The 20462-nt window shown below is 48.3% G+C and overlaps 1 protein-coding gene across 3 annotated transcripts; it reads right to left on the bottom strand.

Annotated features, from left to right (window-relative positions):
* Positions 1–270: 270 nt before the first annotated feature.
* On the bottom strand, positions 271–20165 carry UHMK1 (U2AF homology motif (UHM) kinase 1). 3 transcript variants are annotated; one of them, XM_014528552.1, is made up of 8 exons: positions 19854–20165; positions 19108–19299; positions 16163–16257; positions 12542–12618; positions 12313–12411; positions 9830–9918; positions 8219–8323; positions 271–6110 (listed from the first exon to the last, which is right to left on the bottom strand). In XM_014528552.1, the coding sequence occupies exons 1-8, from the start codon at positions 20019–20021 to the stop codon at positions 5964–5966; spliced, it is 972 nt and encodes a 323-aa protein (XP_014384038.1). In that variant the 5' UTR covers positions 20022–20165; the 3' UTR covers positions 271–5963. The 3 variants fall into 3 exon arrangements, with proteins under 3 accessions (XP_014384038.1, XP_014384039.1, XP_014384040.1); XM_014528554.1 differs by lacking the exon at positions 271–6110 and adding an exon at positions 6368–6403; XM_014528553.1 differs by lacking the exon at positions 8219–8323 and having other exon boundaries at positions 19854–20163.
* Positions 20166–20462: the final 297 nt, after the last annotated feature.

Raw genomic sequence — 20462 nt, 5'->3', positions numbered from 1 at the left:
ATGTACCTTGGTTGTGGGTGCATACCCAGTGGGGAGGGTGCAGGAGGCAGCTGAGTCGATGTTCCTCTCTCATTGATGTTTCTAACTCTCTATCCCTCTCCTTCCGCTCTGTGAAAACTCAATAAAATATATTAAAAATAAAATTAAAAAAATACAAAATCCATGAGTAATGAGACTCCACTGGCGTTTGTGAATATTTTAAAAAAAGAAAGAATCTAACATGAATACTTACACTAAATACAGAAAGAGTTGAAATAACGAAGCCATTCCTTTATTTTTAAGCTTTATTTTACCACCCTTATCAAACAGACATCAGAAAGCATATCAACAGTGCATCTCATGGTGCGTCAGTTTACAACAAAACTGAACAAGGCATTTGTGTTCACAAAAGTTGTCAGCAAAAACTACACACAATACACTCAACAGCAACACAGAGCCCATACTTCCGGTACGTAGGAAAGTGGAAAATAAAGGCTCTTTGCTACTCAGCAAGAAAAACAGCTTTAAGACTCGAGTAGAAATCGATGTAGGGATCTGAGAAGTAACTTCTCGGCACCGATCCCAGCGACATTCAGTCCCACTCAGTCCTGAAAAACAACTCACAGACAAGACGTCACCAGGAACAGAGACTATGGCCCGGAAGCAGCACGCCGTTTCCAGTAGCTCTCAGCGAGGGCAAACCCACAGGCTTTCGGGGTGTCCGCCTGTGGCCCAGCAGTCACACGCCACAGAGGGAGCTCACATCGTGAGCACAGCCCTCCCACCCGACTGCATGCGGTGGCGAGCACATAAAGGACTGTCAGGGTACCTCAGATTTCCCCCAAAGAGCGCAGGATGGGGCGTTGCCCTGCGGGAAGGATGGCCGCTCGGCCCCTGCAAGCAGGTGTGCAGTCGTGCAGCTCAGCTTTCGCATGAACAAACACTGCTCCCTCCCACTGGCCCCACCTGCAGGGGAGCGTGGGACTGGCCGCCCCGGGGCAGTCTATCCCTGGCCTACATGAGCGTGGACGTGCACTGAACGCACAAAAGCTGGGCTCCAAACATTTATTTTAAAAATGAGGACAAATCGAACAAGGTAGTCAACCTGGTTCCACACACACGTAAAAGAATTTTCTGGGTGAACAATAGAGGAATGTGCAGGAAGGTAACGGACTATGCTACAGGCCCCAAACCGGACCTCAAAAAAGACACCTCTCAGTCACACACTCCATGGAAGGTCACCGACACCAGCCAGGAAGCAGTTGTGCCCTCATCACTGTTGCTGCCTCTTATCTTTCTCTTCCTTGCTCTCCCACAGCAGCTCTGGCGCCCACGCAGCACAGTAACCGCTGCAGAGCACACCAGACCGAGGGGGGGGCGGGCAGCTCTCCCGTCCTGACATCGCACTATTTGGGGATCACCTAGCAGCGGAAGACAATCCAAATTGGGGTACGAAAGTGCCTACAAATAATTCTCTTGCTGACGATCCGTGTTTCTGATAACAAACAGCTCTAGTGTTTACACAGGTTTCCCAAAAAGGAACAGAACTAACAATTCGGTTGGGTTTTTCTTCTTATTCCGAATGTGACTTATTTTCATTAACAAAATAAGCTCTATTCTGCACGAGGACTAATGGTCATAGGCAAATAAGACAGAATGCTGCTCTTTGCCTTGAAGTGAAAGTGCTGGAACCCCCATCATGAAGCACGTGTGGCTTCAGGGAACTCTGGTGTCGCTAGGACACCCGCCGTGCCAGCCACTGGGCCCCGTGGGAAGGACCACGCAGGCAGAAGTTTCCCATGAATGCCAGCATTCACGGTGCCACAAACACATCTGTCATGGTTATGACAACTCTCTAACAAGCACAAGTAAAGCAAATTTAAAGCGTCAGTCATCGCAGAAGCAGTGCTGAACAGCCAAGCGCTGAGCTGCAGGAGACGGCGAAAACTTCCTGTGGGAGAGCACAGGCTGTGCCCGTCACCTGAGGTCCCCCTGCGAAATAAAAAAACTCAGTGCTCTTGGCTTGTAGGTACATTTTTTTTTACAGACCTGCTCCTATAAAATTGCAGCAGAAATAGTTAAAATTGCTTTGCCTTTTTAAATATTCACAGCACTTGTCAACTGTGCACCATTGTTGTGAACCTACTGGTCATTGTACAATTTAAACAAGTCAAACATGAAACAGGAGCTAACAGACAGGGTGCACCTGGCAGGTGAAGGGAGCTGACCTAACTGAGCAAAGCACTCTGGAGGCTGGTGCTGAGACCGAGGGGCCCTGTGCCCTTGCTGCTGGCAGTGCCGCTCGTCCCGACGCGGGAGGCTCAGCGGGCTCCCTGTGGGGAGATGCAGTGTTTCGTCTTCAGAGAAAGCCAGCACGCCACTCACGTGGAAAGACGACCCTCTGGAGGGGAAGGGGTCACTGAGCACCTTGGGAAAGATGCCCCCGGGCTGGTCTGGAGGTGCCCCCTGGACAAGAACGACATGAGCTGCGTCAGAGCCAGCGGGGCAGGACTCGGGGAGCTTAGTGTAGACATGGAACTAGACCCGAGGAAGAACCAGATGCTACCAGGTGGCTCTGGCTTTCCAGCAAGTGTAACATTGGGGGAAGTTAAACATGAATAGGTTTACACACACACGAAAAGGTAAACCAAGGAAACGTTGGACTTTTTACTGTGACTCCACCCAAAGGTTATTCCAGGAAAAGCCAGGGGTGCCATTCATTGTCACCACCTGGGAAGCTTCCAGCCCAAAGAGTGTCAGTGTTTCCAGGAAACAAGGCACTTGCTTAAACCTCGGACACCTGCTCACCTGCAGACTAAGTCCGATGTGATCCCACCTGCGCCCCCCGAACAGCCGCAGCCGCACCCAGCATGCCAGCCTCGGTTCCTGAGCGTCTCCCCCACTCTCTCACCCAGAAACAAACTGTTATAACTGCTATCAGTTATGATGGTGTTGGTTTCCATTAAATTATCAAAAACAACGTCCCCCTGCCAGGTGTCACTGGTAGCAGAAATTATGTAAGACGGGCCTACCAATGGTAAGTGAAAAATAAGACCTAAAAAGAAACTGATGCCAAAGTGTCAGGGACCTGCATTTGATCAGTAAACTCAAGCCCTGAGCCAGGTGAGGGCTGTGGCCTTCAGGAGGGGTGGCCAGTGCAAGCAGGTGAAAGCTGGGTAATCAGAGAAAACCGCCTCAGGCAGGCAGTCTCCCCCACTCGCAGCAATGTTTCTGGCAGCATTCCTTAAAATAAACTTGCTCTAAGGTTAAATATAAACCCAGTACAATGGAACTTTACAACAGTGAATGAAAGCCAGCATGCCAGCAGCTGGCAGTGTGTGCTCCAGGACCAAGGTGTAGGGCGCAGTTTGATCAGGGCCCAGCAGAGGGAGCTCTCAGGGCTGCGGGGAGGACGGGCCCAAGGGGACACCAGGCCCACAGGCAGCCTCCCCTGCAGGAGTCTCTAGTCTCCTTCAAGGGCGAGTGCAGCCTGATGCTTCTTCTTACAGACGCTTCGAAGCTGGGAAAGTGCTACCTGCCAACCTCAACATCTCTCTCCAAACAACCAAAACACCACAGAAGAACCAATTTACAGGCCTTTGTCTGGGCAAAAACACACCTTGAAACCATGAACAAAGAAAAAGAAACTGGTGGGCGGGGAGGAGAAGGAAGGAAGCACAGATGCTAATTCAGCAAAGAAAAACTACCTGAGATCAAATTTTCCCAAAAGGGTTGGGGTTAAGTGACATGACCCCTCACCTTTCAAAAAGAAAATTTCTAGGTTTTTAATAATTTCAAAGGATCTAAATCTGTGCATATATTTCACCCTAAATGAATCATGAAAAGGGCATCTTTGAAAATATTTGGTTGAGGTTTAAGAAGATACTAAGACTGAATTTCTGATCCTGTGAGAAGAATACAAATGTCTTTGGTAGTAATGGGCTAAGAGCTAGGAAATAATTTAAATCATAGGAGGCATCTTTTTTCAATTTTGTGGCTTTAATATAAAATATTTAATTCAATAAATGGTACTTAGGCTCACCAAGTATTCCCTCAGCTCCCTTATAATCTACCAGCATCTTCTGTATGACACTCTGTGTGTTAAACACCACACAAATATTTGCATGCACAGCACTGAGACGAGAACGGAGGAGCGCTGTAGGACGCAGCGCGGAATAGGCAGCCATTGCCAGAAGCCACTGCAGCATTTATTCTAAGGACTTGGGTTTTGGTGGTCAGGACGGGGGAATGCGAGGTTCAGTGCTCACCTAGAATGCTTGCCCTCGAAAAGAATCCCCCTGTACTGTGTTCACCGGCAGGTAGAGAAGGACCAGGTTTTTCATCACCAGGGAAGCTACCACCCGCACAAACATGTGTCTCAGGACCGCTTAGGTCCCACCGTACGGTTCATTCTCTTGAATTAGTGTTTGGAATCAAACCACTAACTGGCCTCTGCAAGGGCACAGGGAAGAGTTCCTCCTCCGCAGGGCCGTGCGGACCCGCTGACTTCCCCCGGGACCAGCCTCTACGCAAAACTGGGCTTCCGAGTGCACACTAAGAGGCTAGACAATTTGGTGACTAAGCAACTGAACTATGGGACAGTCGCTGTTGCACAGGTCCCAGAACTCCCCTCTGAAGTTTAAGCTTCGCTGGGGCTCGGGGCTCTCGGTGGCCTGCACAGCTCCAGTGGGCAAGACACACAAGAACATTCCTTAGGAAAAAAACAAAATAGCAATTTCATTTAGGAAAGGAAACAAAAAGGTCATACTCTGTACACGACTACTTTTTGTATAATCAGTGCTTTATAAAGGTTCCCTAAGTTTAAACCCTTACAGACAATCTGCAGTAAAGTGACAGGAAGCCCGTGACCCCGTGACCCCGTGTCCCCGACCTCAGTGCAGTTTTCCTTCCTTCCAAATCCCATCTGGGCGGCCTCACCTTCCTGACTTCAGACCTTGAGGGCGAGGCGCTGGCTCCGCCAGGGAAGGAGGGAGCAGACAGTAGAACCCCCGTCACCCACCCTGTGCCCACTGCTTCTTCTTCTGCTTTCACTGAACATCGAGCTTGTTCTTTTTGGCCACTCAGTTCCCGTCATGCAGGGAGAACACTCTGAGGGAGCCAGCAGTGATCACGAGATTCAGCAGAGATGAGCTCACCCGGGTCTAACGCAGATGGAATGAGGCAGCCGCTCGGGGCAGAACTTTCCCTCTGATCCAACCACTAAATTAAGCGATTTCAATGGAACCCAGTCTAGACTCACTTGCTCTGAGCCTCTCAGGAATGTTTCTCATTTACCTTCCATCAGACAGGCCAACTCTCAAACAAGCTGACATCCTGAACGTTACAGGTATGCTGTGTGGGGAATGGGTTGGTGTGGGCGGGATCAGCTCACAGGACTCACAGGAAAAGGACCGACCCAGGTTTTCTCTAACTCCCCCACCTGCACTCACACGAGCACACGCCAGACATCAGGTTGTGCAACATCAAGCATCAGCTTTCCAGCTTAAAAGCCTTAATTTAAAAGCCTGTAGCCAGGCTCACTGCAGGCTCCTTAAAGGAATATTCGAATACAGGACTTCTGGACCGATGGTAACTCAGTGTGGACAAGGAGGTAACGTCACGGAGCTCCCAGCCCGCCAAGGACATGGACGACACAGGAGTGCTGTGCAGGAGACATCACCACTCCAACAGCGTGTCCATGCTCGCTGGGCACGGCCCGTCACTCCCGACTCATGATCACATGCAATAATGAGTGTCGAGGCTGCACGCAGCAGGGACCCTCCCGGGATGGGGAGAGGCCCGTCCTGCGCGGGGCCCATGTCTGCAGTGCAGTCACTGCTTGAGCAACAGCTGCCCGTGAGCAGGTGAAACAAATGTACAAGGTGTCCCCCCACCCCCGCGGGAAGGGGTGCTCCTGCATTTGGGTGGAATATAATAACCGGAAAATGGAAGCGGAGACGCAGGACGTCTCCCAAGGCTGCTGATTAAAGCAAGGTCTGGTACAGGTACCCCCTCTTGTAGGCACTCAGCGGGTAGAACGTAGCCACGACAAACTTCCCGTCAAACAGCCTTCCCGTCAGCAGCTTCTGAGCGGCTTTGGAGTCCCCAGCATTCGCGTACTCGACAAAGACCTGCGGAGACAGAACACATGGCCTCGTTCCCACCAGGCTCTCAGGGCATTTCTGCCGAGGCCCCACGTGGCCACCGGAGCCCCGGGGAGGCCGATGCTGCCGGCCCGTGGACCACATTTTTGAGCAGCAAGGTTGAGAACGCTCCCTTGGAGCTCAGTCGATTCAGAAAATCCAACAAAGTCCAGTTGGGTGACGACATACAGCCTCGTGCCATTCGCAGAGCAGTGCCGGGCAGTGCAGGATGGCCAGACAGGCGGCAGGCCCGAGAGCCCTCAGCACGCCCGAGGCAGCCACTGTCGGGGGAAAGAGGAAAGACGTGTGGATGCCAGGACTGCAGGAAAGAAGGTCACCTCCCTTTCCAGGGCATCTGACCCGACCTAAGCCTGGAGGAGGACATGGCATCACTGCTCCCAAGTGCTGTCTGACCTGAAGCGGAGTCCCAGGGAGGAGAAACCGCCTGAAACGGCATGTCCTCGGTCGCCAGGAGACTAGGACCAGCCACCGCACTAGCACGGGCACGGCACCTACTTCCCACAGGGCAGCAAGCGACAGTGCAAGGAAATCAGTTTCTAGGTTCTCAACGTTCATCTGCACCTTTTCCTAAAATCAGGTCTACGCAGCAGTTCAGGCGGCAGCCACTTCCATCTCGCAGGAGCCCTTCCCACCTGGACAGAGCAGTCACCTCCGCAGGGCGTAGCATCCTCCAGGCACGAAAAGAGGAGGCGACTCCAAACACAGTCCTGCTCTGCCTAGTGAGGGCATGTGCTGAGAAGTGAGTTGTGAGCGATTTCCCTATGCAAACAGCACAGGCCCTTCCGCACACCTGGATGGCATGGGCTGCAGCCTGCACGGCGGGGACTGTGTGGGCACTGCAGGCACCTGTGCCAGTGTAAGTATTCGGCACCTAAACACATCTGTGCACAGGAAAGGTCAGTTCAACACAGTGGAGAAGCGGCCACCTGAGCAGGCACTGAGCACGCACACAGCCTGCAGGACTCGAAGCTGCTCTGGGTGAGTGATGAGTGCATGTGAAGGCAGAGGACATCACTGTCCACTACTGTGGACTTATAAACACTGTCCCACAGCCTCCCCCTGCTTCCTTCCCCCATGGTCAGAACGAGAACATAGAAGGTGTCAATGCTGCCCCATGAGCAAGGGCATAGACTGGAATAACTGGAAATATCGGCAGGAACTGCCTGGGTGGTGCACACATCACCTTCAAAGTGACTGTCAGGAGGAAGGGAGAGGTGGCCTGAGAGTCAGTAAGAATAAAAAATCAAGATAGAGCCTGGCCAGTGTGGCTCAGTGGTAGAGCATCGACCTATGAACCAGGGGGTCACAGTTCAATTCCCGGTCAGGGCCCATGCCCAGGTTGCAGGCTCAATTCCCAGCAAGGGGGCGTGCAGGAGGCAGCCAATCGATGATTCTCTCACATTGATGTTTCTCTCTCTTTCTCCCTCTCCCTTCCTCTCTCTGAAATCAATAAAAACGTATTTTAAAAAAAGAAAGAAAGAAAGAAATCAAGACGGAGTCCTGGTCAGGTGGCTCAGTTCGTTGGAGCGTTATTCTATACACCAAAAGGTTACGGGTTTGATCTCTGGTCAGAGTGCATTCAGGAGGCAGCCGATCAATGTTTCATCTCATATCACTCTCTCTCTCTCTCTCTCTCTCTCTCTCTCTCCCCTTCCCTCCTTCCCCACTCCCTCCCTCCCTCCCTCCCTCTAAAAATAATTAAAAAAACAAACATATCCTCAGAGGAGGATTGTTTTTTAATTAAAAAATAAATGAGGACGGAGGTCAAGGACCCCGGCACTGCCGCGCGAGATGTCTGGTGACTGCGTGCTGGAATCGTGTCAGATGAAGGAACTGTGTGGTTCATAAAAACCTGAAGAGGGTGTAGGATGGAGGACTCAATATCCTGACTTGGAAAACTTGTTTGGGTGCTTGACCCTATTCTGGCACAAAGCTTTTCTCTGGCACGGAACTGATGGCAGAAATAAAGTGGGTGTACAGTTCACACCATTACAACCTGGAAGTGCTCCCAAGTCCAGGGACAGGCTGGCTCCACATGACCACAGAAGTGTGTACTAAGGTGGCAGTGGCTTTACCTGGTTGAGGTGCTCCTGGCCTGTCCTTGTACTGGGTGTGTGGTCCCCACGGAGAGGGCTGCAGCGCCTGTGAGGCTGTCCGTCTGGGGGACAGGCTCCTCTGTGCTGAACCAGGTCAGGGGATGAGGGACCGGATCACAAACATTCTCAAAACCCGAAAGGAGCTAAGACCTGGGGCTCCAGGCTAGTGAGTGACTGTCACTCCTCCCACGGAAACTCCAGGGAAGCGTCTCAGCGCGCGTGTCCTCTCGCAGGAGACTCCTCCTTCCTGTCACCTTGGTGAGGACACCCACCTGAACGCTCCTCCTGCTTCCCGGGTCAGGTCTGGACCACACTGGTCCTCAATTCAAAACCTTCAGCCTCCCTCCTCAGCCTGCCAACCCACACCTCTGTGATCTCACCTGCTCTCCCCACTCCCACTCTGAGGGCGCACTGACCCTCACACCTACCAGCGCCCTCCACCCCGAGCTCTCTTTCCCATTCTGACTCCTCCACACCCACTGAGATAGCTCAGTGTCCAAAACAGCCCCGTGCACTAGACGGCCCACTAGATGGCCCCCGTGCACTAGACGGCCCCCCGTGCACTAGACGGCCCCCGTGCACTAGGCGCCCCCCATGCACTAGATGGCCCCCGTGCACTAGACGGCCCCCCGTGCACTAGACGGCCCCCGTGCACTAGGCGCCCCCCATGCACTAGATGGCCCCCGTGCACTAGACGGGCCCCCGTGCACTAGACGGCCCCCGTGCACTAGACGGCCCCCCATGCACTAGACGGCCCCCGTGCACTAGACAGGCCCAGCAGGAACTTCCCAGAGCATGTTTCAAAGGTGTGCAGGCTGGGAAACTGAGATGGTAAAACAATATTCAGTTTTCCAGAAAATAAAAATACTACAGACAGAAGGAAGACTTCTCCTATCTTCTTTGCCATATAATTTAATTTAAAATCACAGTTTCTAAGGAAAACTCTGTGATCCCAGGTTTAGCCCATACATTTTATAGATAAAAAAACAACTAAGAAGTGCCACAAAGACTGGAACTCAGATGGCTGGTAATTCTGTTATGATCAGAACATAACCTAAATGGTTTTCTAACTCTACTCAATTAGAACAAAATCGGGCCAAAATATTTTTGTACTGAACCTGAGTCAGAGTTGCACATGATTCTGTTGGTGTCACCATTTTCAATGGCTCAAAAGAAGATTAATGCTTTTTAAAAAACAAATACTAACTGATAAATGTATGCATATTATAGAACAGGGATCCTCAAACTACGGCCCGCGGGCCACATGCGGCCCGCCGAAAACATTTATCCGGCCCGCCAGGTGTTTTTGCCGCCGCTGCCTGTTGCTTAGCAGCCGACTAGTTTTTTTTTAAACTATAGTCCGGCCCTCTAACGGTCTGAGGGACAGTGAACTGGCCCCCTGTTTAAAAAGTTTGAGGACCCCTGTTATAGAACTTCGGGAAAAAATGAAAAAGTACAGAAAACAAAGCCTCCATAATGAAAACTTCATAACCTCCAGCAACGTTTTCGTCTACATTTTCTGCAGAACTGAAACCCCATGGAGCGAACTGCAGTCGTCTCGCACTGACGAGTGAGGAGAGCGCCTCTCACCTGTCCCCGGCCAGGGCTCTCCTTGGGAACCAGCAACGACACCACCGGCCCATACTTCTGGCACTCCTCCCGCACGTCTTCCACAGCATCTGTGTGTCCAAACACAGCCCCACTCAATGTAATTAACAACAAGATCCATTATTCAAAAAATGTACATCATCAAAGAACTCAGGAATCCATATTTAAGTCATGAGATCGCTCTCTATAGCTTTGAAAATTAAGCTTAAGTGTAATATAAATTCATATATTTAAAAGTTTTCTTTTTGTATTTTAACACTTTGAATAGCTAATACATCCGAATGATTCAAAATCCAAAATCTGAAAGTAGCAGTCCTCCTCCTCCTTCCCAGCTTCCATTCCGGCCCCTCCCTGAAGTCAACAAGCATGATCATCTCTTCCATAAACATAAGCTCCTACAAGCAAATATGATGTTTTTAAGTGAAAAATTCCAGTCTTGCCCTTTCTTAACACTGAATCTTTAAGATCTTTCAAAATCCTTATATGAATTTCTTGTTTGTTTTTGTGGCTGTGTGATATTTCACCCTCTGAATGGTTGATCAAGTCTCTAAATATGCCTCCTACTGCTCAAAAGCAGATTAATATCTACGTTCAAACAACATTTAAACAATCTATAATAGGTAAGCTGGCACAGGTCTCATTTCATTTGCATATTTCTAAGTTGCCTTCCTAGAAATGGAACTGCTAGGTCACGTGGTCTGAATCGATTCTGTTAGCATCACATTTCATAGTCCTACCGACGTGAACTCTCTGCAGTGACCTCCGTACTGACCCCACAGAGGGTCATCAAGGATGTTCCCACTGTGAACACGACGGGTCACGGACATCACAGTGGGTTCTAATGAGCATTTCAATAAACGAGAACAAAATCCACGGGAGATACTCTGGCACACCCTTTCCTGGGGACCGTCCGTGTCCTTCGCCCACTGCCTCCCGGGTGGGTTAACAGGGCCTCTGTCTCTGATAAGAGCTGTGTCTGTTTTTTCTTAGATTGTTACTTGTCTTAATCTTTCTCAGGGTAAAATTTGTTGCATTACCATTTTACTGTTTCTGAGTTTTGTGATGAACTTGTAAGAGGCCTTTCCTGCTCCAGGAATATTATTTTTAAAAATCTCCCATGACTTTTAAGTTAACTTTTTTTCTTTTATTCCCACCTGTCTTCCTTCCCTCCCTCCTTTTCCTTCCAGCCCTGTTCTATTCCTTCCCTTACTTTGTCTTATGTTTTGTTTTTTAATATTTTCATCTTCACTTGATTGAGAATTTATTTTGGTCTAAACAGGAAGATCTGAATCTCACTCCCTTCCCCCCCGAGACGACAGACTACCCCACACGGTAACTAAGCAAGCTCACCCAAACCTCATTCCATGTCATCTAATGAAGACCTTCCAATCAAAACAAAGGCATTCATGAGAGACTCTTAAACACTAAGACTCAGTGTCTACATTCAAACAACATTTAAAACACTCGGTGCGTTTAGGAGCATAAAGAAAGGGTTGCACAGTGAAATAGCAAAGAGCAGGTGTCGTCTACCTGAGGTTTACCCAAGAGAGCCACGCCGGAGTTTTGTAAAGATGAAAATTACCAGGAGACAGAACCACTGCACCCTAAGGGCCTGACTAAAGCAAAGCTGAGGGCTCGGCCCTCCTTTCAGATGAGATGTCCTGAAAAGTCGAGGCTACAGGTACTAACAACCGTCACAGGTTCAAATAAATTATCTTTGTTTCATTTGTCAGATAACTATGCAAAGCCCAGCGTTGTCAAATGATTTACACTTTCCAGGAAACAGGGTAGTTAAGGTAGCCCTGCCTGCACTGGTTTGACTCTCCACAAAGAAAATGACATTTTGAGTCTGGCTCTGGGTAGCCCACTCACCACTGTGCTTCCAGAATGCTTGTAGGGAAGCGTAAGTCTGAGTCCCTCCTCCCTGACACCTGTAATGGCTCCTGCCTCGTTCAACAATGAACAGGGAGTGCTCTGGGCCTGACCCAGAGCTCTGTGCAAGCTTATGTTCCAAGGCTGCGACCTCTGGGATAAAATTCAAGTCCTTCAACACAGCAAACTGACTGCTCCCCAATAAATATCCTATGGTGCAGTCACACCAAACAACTGGCCGCTCTCTACCACGCCACACCTGCCCTCAGCCAGGTCTCTGGCTGCTCCTCACCCCCAGCCTCAGCCAAGTCCTGACAGGCTCAAGTGCAGCTCTGCCCTCTGCATGTCACCTGCCTCAGATTTACCAGAACTGGCTCCAATTCCAAATACTATCACACTGCGGACGAGGGCTTTGCCACAGGAACTCTGGGGGACACAGTCTATAGCAGGAATCAAAAAGTGAGAGCATTTTAGCAATCACAGAATTCAACATCCTCACTGTATAGACGAGGAAGCGCTGAGAATCTTGGGGCGAGAGGTCCCCGGCAGACCTGTTAAGAAAGACGTGAACAGCCAGCTAAGGTAGCACTGACCTTCGTACCCCTCCTCGCTCTCGAGGTAGTCACCGTCCAGCACATTGAGCAGCCTCAGCACCGGGGTGGGGAGCATCACCAGGTCTTCGATGTGAGGGGCTGTTGGGGTTTGTTATGACATTGTCAGATGTAAGCTCCCCAAATACATGGATGAACACCAGGCAGGGGAGCTTGGAAATATACATTAGTTCCAACAACCCAGAAAGGAACAGAGCCATGCACAACGTACCAAAAGGAATGCTGAAGAAGGGGCTGCACAGAGCCACGTCGGCGGGCGCCCTCCGGCCCGGGTCCTCGTGCAGCATGCTGAAACACAGAGCATCATCAGTCTCCTGGAAATGCAAACACTGACGACAAAACTAGTGCATCGCAGCCCTGATCCCCTGAGAGTGACCACTGAATCCTTCCTCTATGTGAAAACGGAGATGCCATTTATAATCAAATGGTTCAATAAATCATGATACAAACCTAGGGCACAATATATTTCAACTTAAAATGTTTTTGTTTAGGTTAATAAATACATGAGAAAGTGATCCACACTTTATAACGTTAAGTGAAAGGAAAGCTAAACAGATTGAATAATACAATTAAAAAGGGTAGTAGTGAGGTGGTTTCTGAATGTTGTCAAATTTGAGCAACTTGGTAGCAATGACAACAATATAGAGCAACTTGATTGTCAGAGCAGAGAGGATAGGACGCAGCGGCCATGTGACCTGCTGGTGCAGATACAAGTGCTACTCAAATGGGGGAAGGACGGGAAAGCCCAGCACACAGCGCTTTCAGCCACCGCTCCGAGATAATGGCCGTCCTTGTGCTGAGGCTGTTTTAGCGATTCCATTCGTACACAAAGCAAATGAGTGGGTAAGAAACATTCTAATTCTGCATCCCCTCTGTGCTTAGAGCCACAACTGCTGACACAGAAGAAAGGAGATAGAGACGTAAAACAGAAGACATTATTGGTTGTCCTGCGTCTGTCCCCTTAAAAGGCCTAGACACAACGCCATCCAGTACCAATGAGGATATCTAATACTCAGACTGTGATTTTAAAGTACCACTCCCTACTAAAAGAAACCAGGCTTCCTGGAGAAATGGCTACTTCCAGGTCTGGGCAGGACATGTAAGAGGTGACTGAGAACAGCCTGTCACAGCAAGGAAGTTGTCAGAACATGATAACGAGGTCCGCCAGAGCCCACCTGCAGAGGCTCCGTCCCGCAGCCAGGACACAGCTCCGATGAGAAGACTGCCAATACACGTCAGATATATTGAAACCCACTCGTTCATAATGATACTTTTAAGTTCCAAAGAAGGCATGATCCCTTTGGAGGATGACGGGGCATTGCCACATTACGAAAACGAGAGAGAGAATCAAGCATTTCCCTGTTGTTTGGTTAACCATGGGAAGGACAGGTGACAGAATGAGAACACCCCCCTACCAAAGATCCAGACAATGGGACCTGACAGTGACCAGGTGCCTCCCTGTGAAAGAGCACCGTGCCATCTACAGTCCCGCCAAAAACGACTTCAAAATTCAAACCCTCTAGATACAACCAATTTACAAGAAATAAACAGAGAACTGTGCTAAACTACACCACATAACACAACCTGCAAAGTTCAGATGGGGGCAACTGCGCTGAGCCAACAGCCCAAGCTGTTCAACAGAAACACGGGAGGGGGTAGGAGGTAGAAACAGACTTTTTAGAGTCAGACAGATTTTAAAGGGCCTGCTTTTTAGAAGAACTCTAAGCCATAGTGTCTAAGGATGCACACTTGGGTTATTAACGGCAATGAACCGAGGAGGTAATTAGCGTGAAGTCAGGGCAGTGGTTACTTTGGGGAAGAGGAAGAGGCTTGGACGGAGACCTGGGACTTGCAAGCGACCTCAAAGCTGTTTCTTGACCTAAACGGTGGACAAAGGGATTCCGAGGGACCCACTGGGCTGCACATTTGTTCTCAGTGTCTGTGTAATTCCACAGAGAAGTTCAAATAACACGCCAGGGCACATAACCACGTACGCAAGAAAACACCGAGAAGAAACGCACCGACTGCTAACACTAGAGAGGGCGTACAATTTTATTTTCCGCGTCACAATTTTCTGTAGCTTCCAAATTTAGTATCAGTTGTATAATTTAAAAAATTGCAGTCAATACTAGAACTTAGATGATCTGACTTACAAGCAAGAATCCATTATATAATTTTTCCCATTTAAAAAAATTATAGTTGGCGTACAATAGTATATCAGTTTCATCTGTACAGAATCCATTATACTATAATCTTACGCTACTTATATATATATACATAAATCAATATATATTATTGATTTCAGAGAGAAAGGAAGAGGGAGAGAGAGAAACATCAATGATGAGAGAGAATCAGAGATTGGCTGCTTCCTGCATGCTCCCTACTGGGGATCAAGCCCACAACCCAGGCCCTTGATGGGAATCGAACCTGGGACCCTTCAGTCTGCAGGCCAACATTCTATTCACTGAGCCAAACTGGCTAGGGCATTACACTGCTTCTTTTCAAGATAAAATGCAACATGTGATGTCGGACATCAGATACTAACCTACTAACTGCTATTTAAACTTAATTCGTCTCACAAGAAAAGCTGGTACAATGGAAGTAAGTCCATGGATTATAACATCCATTTCTGGTCTGACCCTGCGTGACAGGTATGGAAGAAATTACCACTGGGGGAAACTGGCTGAAGGGCAGACCTCCAGTTCCTATAAAACAAACAAAAACCACAAACACCTAATTGGAAGATTTATAGGATCAATATTCCAAACAATAATACTATGACTTGATCAGGAGACCCACCCTTTTGCAGCATACTATTTTATTCATTTCTGGACCATAAATGCTAGAACTGTGAAAAATCAACTATTTGATAATACACGTTATTTCTTATTTTAATATATCTATTGTGATTGGATCTACTTAGGAATCAGAAACACTGTTCTGTCCCCACAGTTTTCAATGGTAATATTTAAAGTATAATACATAATGACCTCACTTGAACCCTCTTTTTGGTAGTCCACAACAAACTTAGTCATTAAGTTTATAAAGACTCTTTAAGTACATAGAACAGCCAGGGCTACAAGAGGCCAAAGACACACGGCCCATCACCCGTTTCCGCTGCCAGGAAGGCCTGCTCCCTAGGACTCCTCTTGAACAAAAGAATGTCCCTCTGAAAATAAGTTTAGTAAAAGACTTGATCACTTATGTTTCTCATAAGAAGCTGGCCTGTACAGGTTTCAAGTAGGTTTTATTTCTAAGGGAGAATAACCTCTACATTGTGGAGAGCGGCTACAGTGTTTGGACAGGTTCAAGCCTCGGACTAATGAGAGGGCACAGTCCCCTCATGGCAAAGCCACGTGCAAGTCCCAGCTTGGAGGGCAAAGCCCTCCCAGCACAATTACAGCCAAAGGCGATAGTTGTAAGCTTGACCTTATGGTCCGAACCGGTGGTCCCAGGTGGCTAAGGGAGGTGGGCTGTGGGAGGTGCAGCTAGTGCTGCCAGAACAAAGCTTGATAGAGTTCAGGTGCATGTAACTGAGTAGATTCGAAACCCGCAAGAACATTGTAACCATCTTGACCAGGCCCTTACTTCGCCCCGTGGAATCTGGCTATAAAATAAAGACTCAGCTTGCAGGCTGTGGCGCTGTCTCTCCATCCGAGAGCAGTATCCCACCTAGCCCCAGCTTTATTGCCTTTTCTGTCTTCTTTAATCCTTCACTGCCCCCCCCTCAGGTTCACCCCTGGCCGTGCTGAGCGTGGCACACATGATCAAGCAAACCAGAAATAAGTATATTTCTTCAGTGAATAGCAAAGTTGAAGTAAAAGTGACGCACCTTTTGATAAGGTCTCTCAGGTGATAGGCTGGGATTGCAGCATTCACCACTGCTTTCCTGGCAAATATGTGATCGACGATAGCAGAACTGTTTGCCTAAAACGAGGGAGAAGAGTCTTCCTTTGGTTATTTAATCCAGTCAGTATTTCCTGAAGTACCAGGCACTAGCTGCTAAGTCCAATGCAACAGAAACCCCCCCTTCCTCGAACTCCCGACCTTAAGAGATTTTGTGGAGAATCATTTGTGTCCTAGCTTCAGCAGCTGGCCTGCTACCAACACCCACTGATGGGTGAGTAAGCAAACAAACAACAAAGTAACCACATGAGAATGCAGCTCAACGTGAAGTGAGAAAATGCAGTTGTGCTGGGTGAGCCCCTGTCTCAGTGATGAGTCTGCAGCTGGTTTCAGATAGAAATAAAATAAATTATCCAGGAGAATAAGGCACGAATTAAAAACTGCATTTGTTATATTATTCACACTCTATATCAGTGGTTCTCAACCTGTGGGTCGCAACCCCTTTGGCGGTCGAACGACCCTTTCACAGGGGTTGCCAAAGACCATCCTGCATATCAGATATTTACATTACGATTCATAATAGTAGCAACATTACAGTTATGAAGTAGCAACGAAAATAATTTTATGGTTGGGTCACAACATGAGGAACTGTATTTAAAGGGCCAGAAGGTTGAGTACCACTGCTCTAAACCCTTGTGGGACGTACTATTTCTCCGAGTACCGTGGAAGTATGTACATGAGTAAAAAGACCTGACAGCATCATGTTCACTAAAGTTCCTAAATGCCCACAGGCACACACATGTTAAGAACTAGGCATTTCTTTTTTAACCCCAATCAACCTGTGGGTTGCGACCCCTTTGGGGGTCGAACGACCCTTTCACAGGGGTCGCCTAAGACCATCGGAAAACACATATATAATTACATATTGTTTTTGTGATTAATCACTATGCTTTAATTATGTTCAATTTGTAACAATGAAATTGGGGGTCACCACATGAGGAACTGTATTAAACGGTCACGGCATTAGGAAGGTTGAGAACCACTGCTCTAGAGACATATGCCTGGCCTGCAGGGATCAGGCCAAAACTGACTCTCCGACATCCCTCAAAGGGTCCCAGATTGCGAGAGGGCACAGGCCAGGCCAAGGGACCCCACTGGTGCACAATCAGGTCTGGGGAGGGACCACAGGAGGCTCCAGGACGTGTCTGGCCTGTCTTGCCCAGTCCCCAGCAGCAAGCTAACCTACCAGAGTGTCTACCCCTGGTGGTCAGTGCACATCATAGCGACTGGTCGAACTGTCGGACACCTAGCATATCAGGCTTTTATTATATAGGACTAGAGGCCCGGTGCACAAAATTCGTGTATGGGGGGGGGGAGCGGTGGTGGGGTTCTTCCCCTCAGCCTGGCCTGCGCCCTCTCGCAGTCTGGGAGCCCTCGGGGGATGTCTGACTGATGGCTTAGTCGGACATCCTTAGCGCTGCCGTGGAGGCAGGAGAGGCTCCTGCCACCGCCTTCTGGCTGAACGGCGCTCCCCCTGTGGGAGCGTACTGACCACCAGGGGGCAGCTCCTGCGTTGAGCATCTGCCCCCTGGTGTTCAGTGCACGTAATAGCGACCGGCTGTTCCGCCATTCGGTCGATTTGCATATTAGCCATTTATTAACAGGATTATCCTCCTTTTACAGAAAGTAAACCATGGTTTCGTGAACCTAAATAACTAGCTTAGTAAGATCTAGAGGCAAGATCTGAACCTTATCGCATGACTTCAGAGCCTACGCTCACACTCACTTGGCAATTTTGCCTCCAGAGAAAGTGATGAAATATGTAAAGATATTTTTATCCAGGAGGTGAATACTGGGGATTCCATTAAGTACACATCATGCCTCCAAATTTCACCACAAAATGCCTGACTGGGGCCCAGTTCTGATCAGCTCTGGCCCAAGCAGAACCAGTCCAAAGGCTTAGACAGTGGAAGCCCTGGGAGGACTGACCTGCACTGACACCAGGGAAGGTACCTGGCTTCCCGGCTGCGGGGAGCACCAATGACAAAGAGTGGTACTGGCTTTACTCGCCTGGCAGCATGTTTTTGATGATTAAAACATTCCTTCCAAGAGCTGCTACTCCTAACGGCCCAACAACCACACACTCTGTATCAGATGTTTAATATCAAAACCAGTAATTCCTAAACATTGTACTATTTACCAAACCTCTAGCCTGAAGGATACTAACATCATCACAACATTAAAGCCCCAGAATGTGTTTGAAGACATATTGAGGTTAATTCTTAACTTGTGAACACATAGAAAATTCACTCCTGTGTCAGAGGTTTGGAACTCAGTCCCTGTTCCCACAGAAACCATGTTGTAAGCAGCAGTCACATTACCAGGAAAGTGCACATGGCAGATGAGTAGGAAGGTGTGCAGGACGGTGGGCAGAGCCCGAGGTGGGAGGACAGTCATATGACCCAGAGCCAGTGGTTTTCCACATGAGTCTCTGGTTCATTTGAACAGAGTAACCAATATCCCTCTGACCAGCCTCACAGAGTTGTCAGAATTCAATGAGGCTGTGCACTAAAATACTTCAACTGCATTAACTGTAAACATAATGTAAAGAATAGCATTTAACTGATAACATACTGCTGTATTACTTTAAAAGCAGTATAACTAAGTTACTAAACAAAAGAAATCCCTTTTGCTTCTTCAGGAAGAGGCAGTCGTTCCAACACTGACTCCACACCAGGCCTGAGCCCAGGCACAGTGAGCATGATGCTTAGCAGCGCCTGCAGCTGTGGGAGGAGGAGCAGCTGTCAGGAGCCACCGTGCAGGAAGTGGGGGATGGGGGGCGTGAGGCAGAGTCCTCACCAAGAATCACTATAAGCCTCAGAGTCTGAAACTGGGACAAGGGACCCTGAGCAAAGCACTGGCGCTGGCTACCTTCCATTCCTGAGATCTGATGGTGTGTTTCAGTTTCATTCCTGAGAACATTTCCAGTAAAATGATGCCGAGGCTCCACAGGTCAACGGCCGAGGTGCACTCTGTGTCGCTCTGCAAGCCAGCCTGGGCCATGCAATTCTGAAGTTCTGCTTCTGGAGCCCGATACCCGTCTGTCTGAATATACTTCACATCCTAAAGAAGAAGAGTAAACATTACAACCAGTAAAAAACTGCTCACTTTCCATCCACCCACCCACCTGTACCACTGTGAATGCAAAACAATCAGTCCTTGGCTACCCTAATTCTTCAGTTCATAGGTGGCAAGCTGCATCCTTTCCAGACAGCTCCTGGTTTCTGCAGCCTCTCCTGCCCGCTAGACACTGCTAATAAATAAAGGCACTGCAAAGAGCTGACAAACCAAGATGAATGGGGAGTTTGCCAGAACCCACACACGTGTTTTCCCAGGAGCCCAACACTGCACACACCAATAATTCAGCAAGTAACCAAATGCTCAAAGAAGAAAAAAGCATTTTACAGGTGAATTACTCCTAACACTAGTTCCCCCGACCTGACCCAAACACATGGCCTTTCTTCCATGCAGGCAATGAAAATTTTTGTATTTGCTTCACCCCCAGGAATTTCATCACTGAAGTTAGAAATTATCTCTTAAGCCTCTACTAAACCACTTCTGCTATTTAAAGACATTTAGCTTAGACTCTAATGGGGGGGACAGAACATATTTCTTACTTGATTGCCTTCTTTGAAGCTAAGTCCAAAGTCAATGAGTTTAAAACATTCGTTCTCTGCGCTCCACAGTATGTTACGTGGTTTGAGGTCTGCATGGACATAACCCTCACGATGAAGGAAAGCCAGGGCCTCCAGCACGTCTCGGGCACAGTGCTGTATCATCCACATGGAACAGCCCTGGTGACTGGAGTATAAGAGCAACTCTGAAACGCTGACGTCCAGGAGCTCCAGCAGCAGGCAGCGAGACGGCACGTTTGGAGAGAAATGGATTGTAAAGACTCCATACAAAGTTACTACGAAAAGAAACAAATTGTAATGCTTTAAAAATCAGACTCTGGCAAGGAAGCTTCTACTGTAATAAGATTTTTTGGGTAATTGGGTTATTTTAATAAAATAAGATGATACTACTTTCAGCAGCTGATTACTATTCAAAGATATTAAATATGGCACAATAATTCAAGTTGTATTTCACTAAGCACTCAGTGAATACTGAAGGTACCAAGCAAAAATGATCGAAAGTAAAAAATAAAAAAAAAATTAAGTAAAAATACAAATATGAAGTACTACTCTTAAGATGAATGTCGCAATGTGAAAAAACAAAATTTGAAG

The sequence above is a fragment of the Myotis brandtii genome, unplaced genomic scaffold (genome assembly GCF_000412655.1).
Source record: "Myotis brandtii unplaced genomic scaffold, ASM41265v1 scaffold64, whole genome shotgun sequence".
Taxonomy (NCBI): domain Eukaryota; kingdom Metazoa; phylum Chordata; class Mammalia; order Chiroptera; family Vespertilionidae; genus Myotis; species Myotis brandtii.
Note: the sequence above shows the minus strand (reverse complement) of the source record. Positions and strands in the feature narration are given on the sequence as shown.

Coding starts and splice junctions, on each gene's coding strand:
- UHMK1 (XM_014528552.1), bottom strand. CDS start 20,021: ATGTGGATGATACAGCACTGTGCCCGAGACGTGCTGGAGGCCCTGGCT. Junction 9,919..12,312: donor GAGCGAGGAGGGGTACGAAG/GTCAGTGCTACC, acceptor TTGGACACACAG/ATGCTGTGGAAGACGTGCGG. Junction 6,111..8,218: donor GCCAGGAGCACCTCAACCAG/GTAAAGCCACTG, acceptor CTGTCTCCGCAG/GTCTTTGTCGAGTACGCGAA.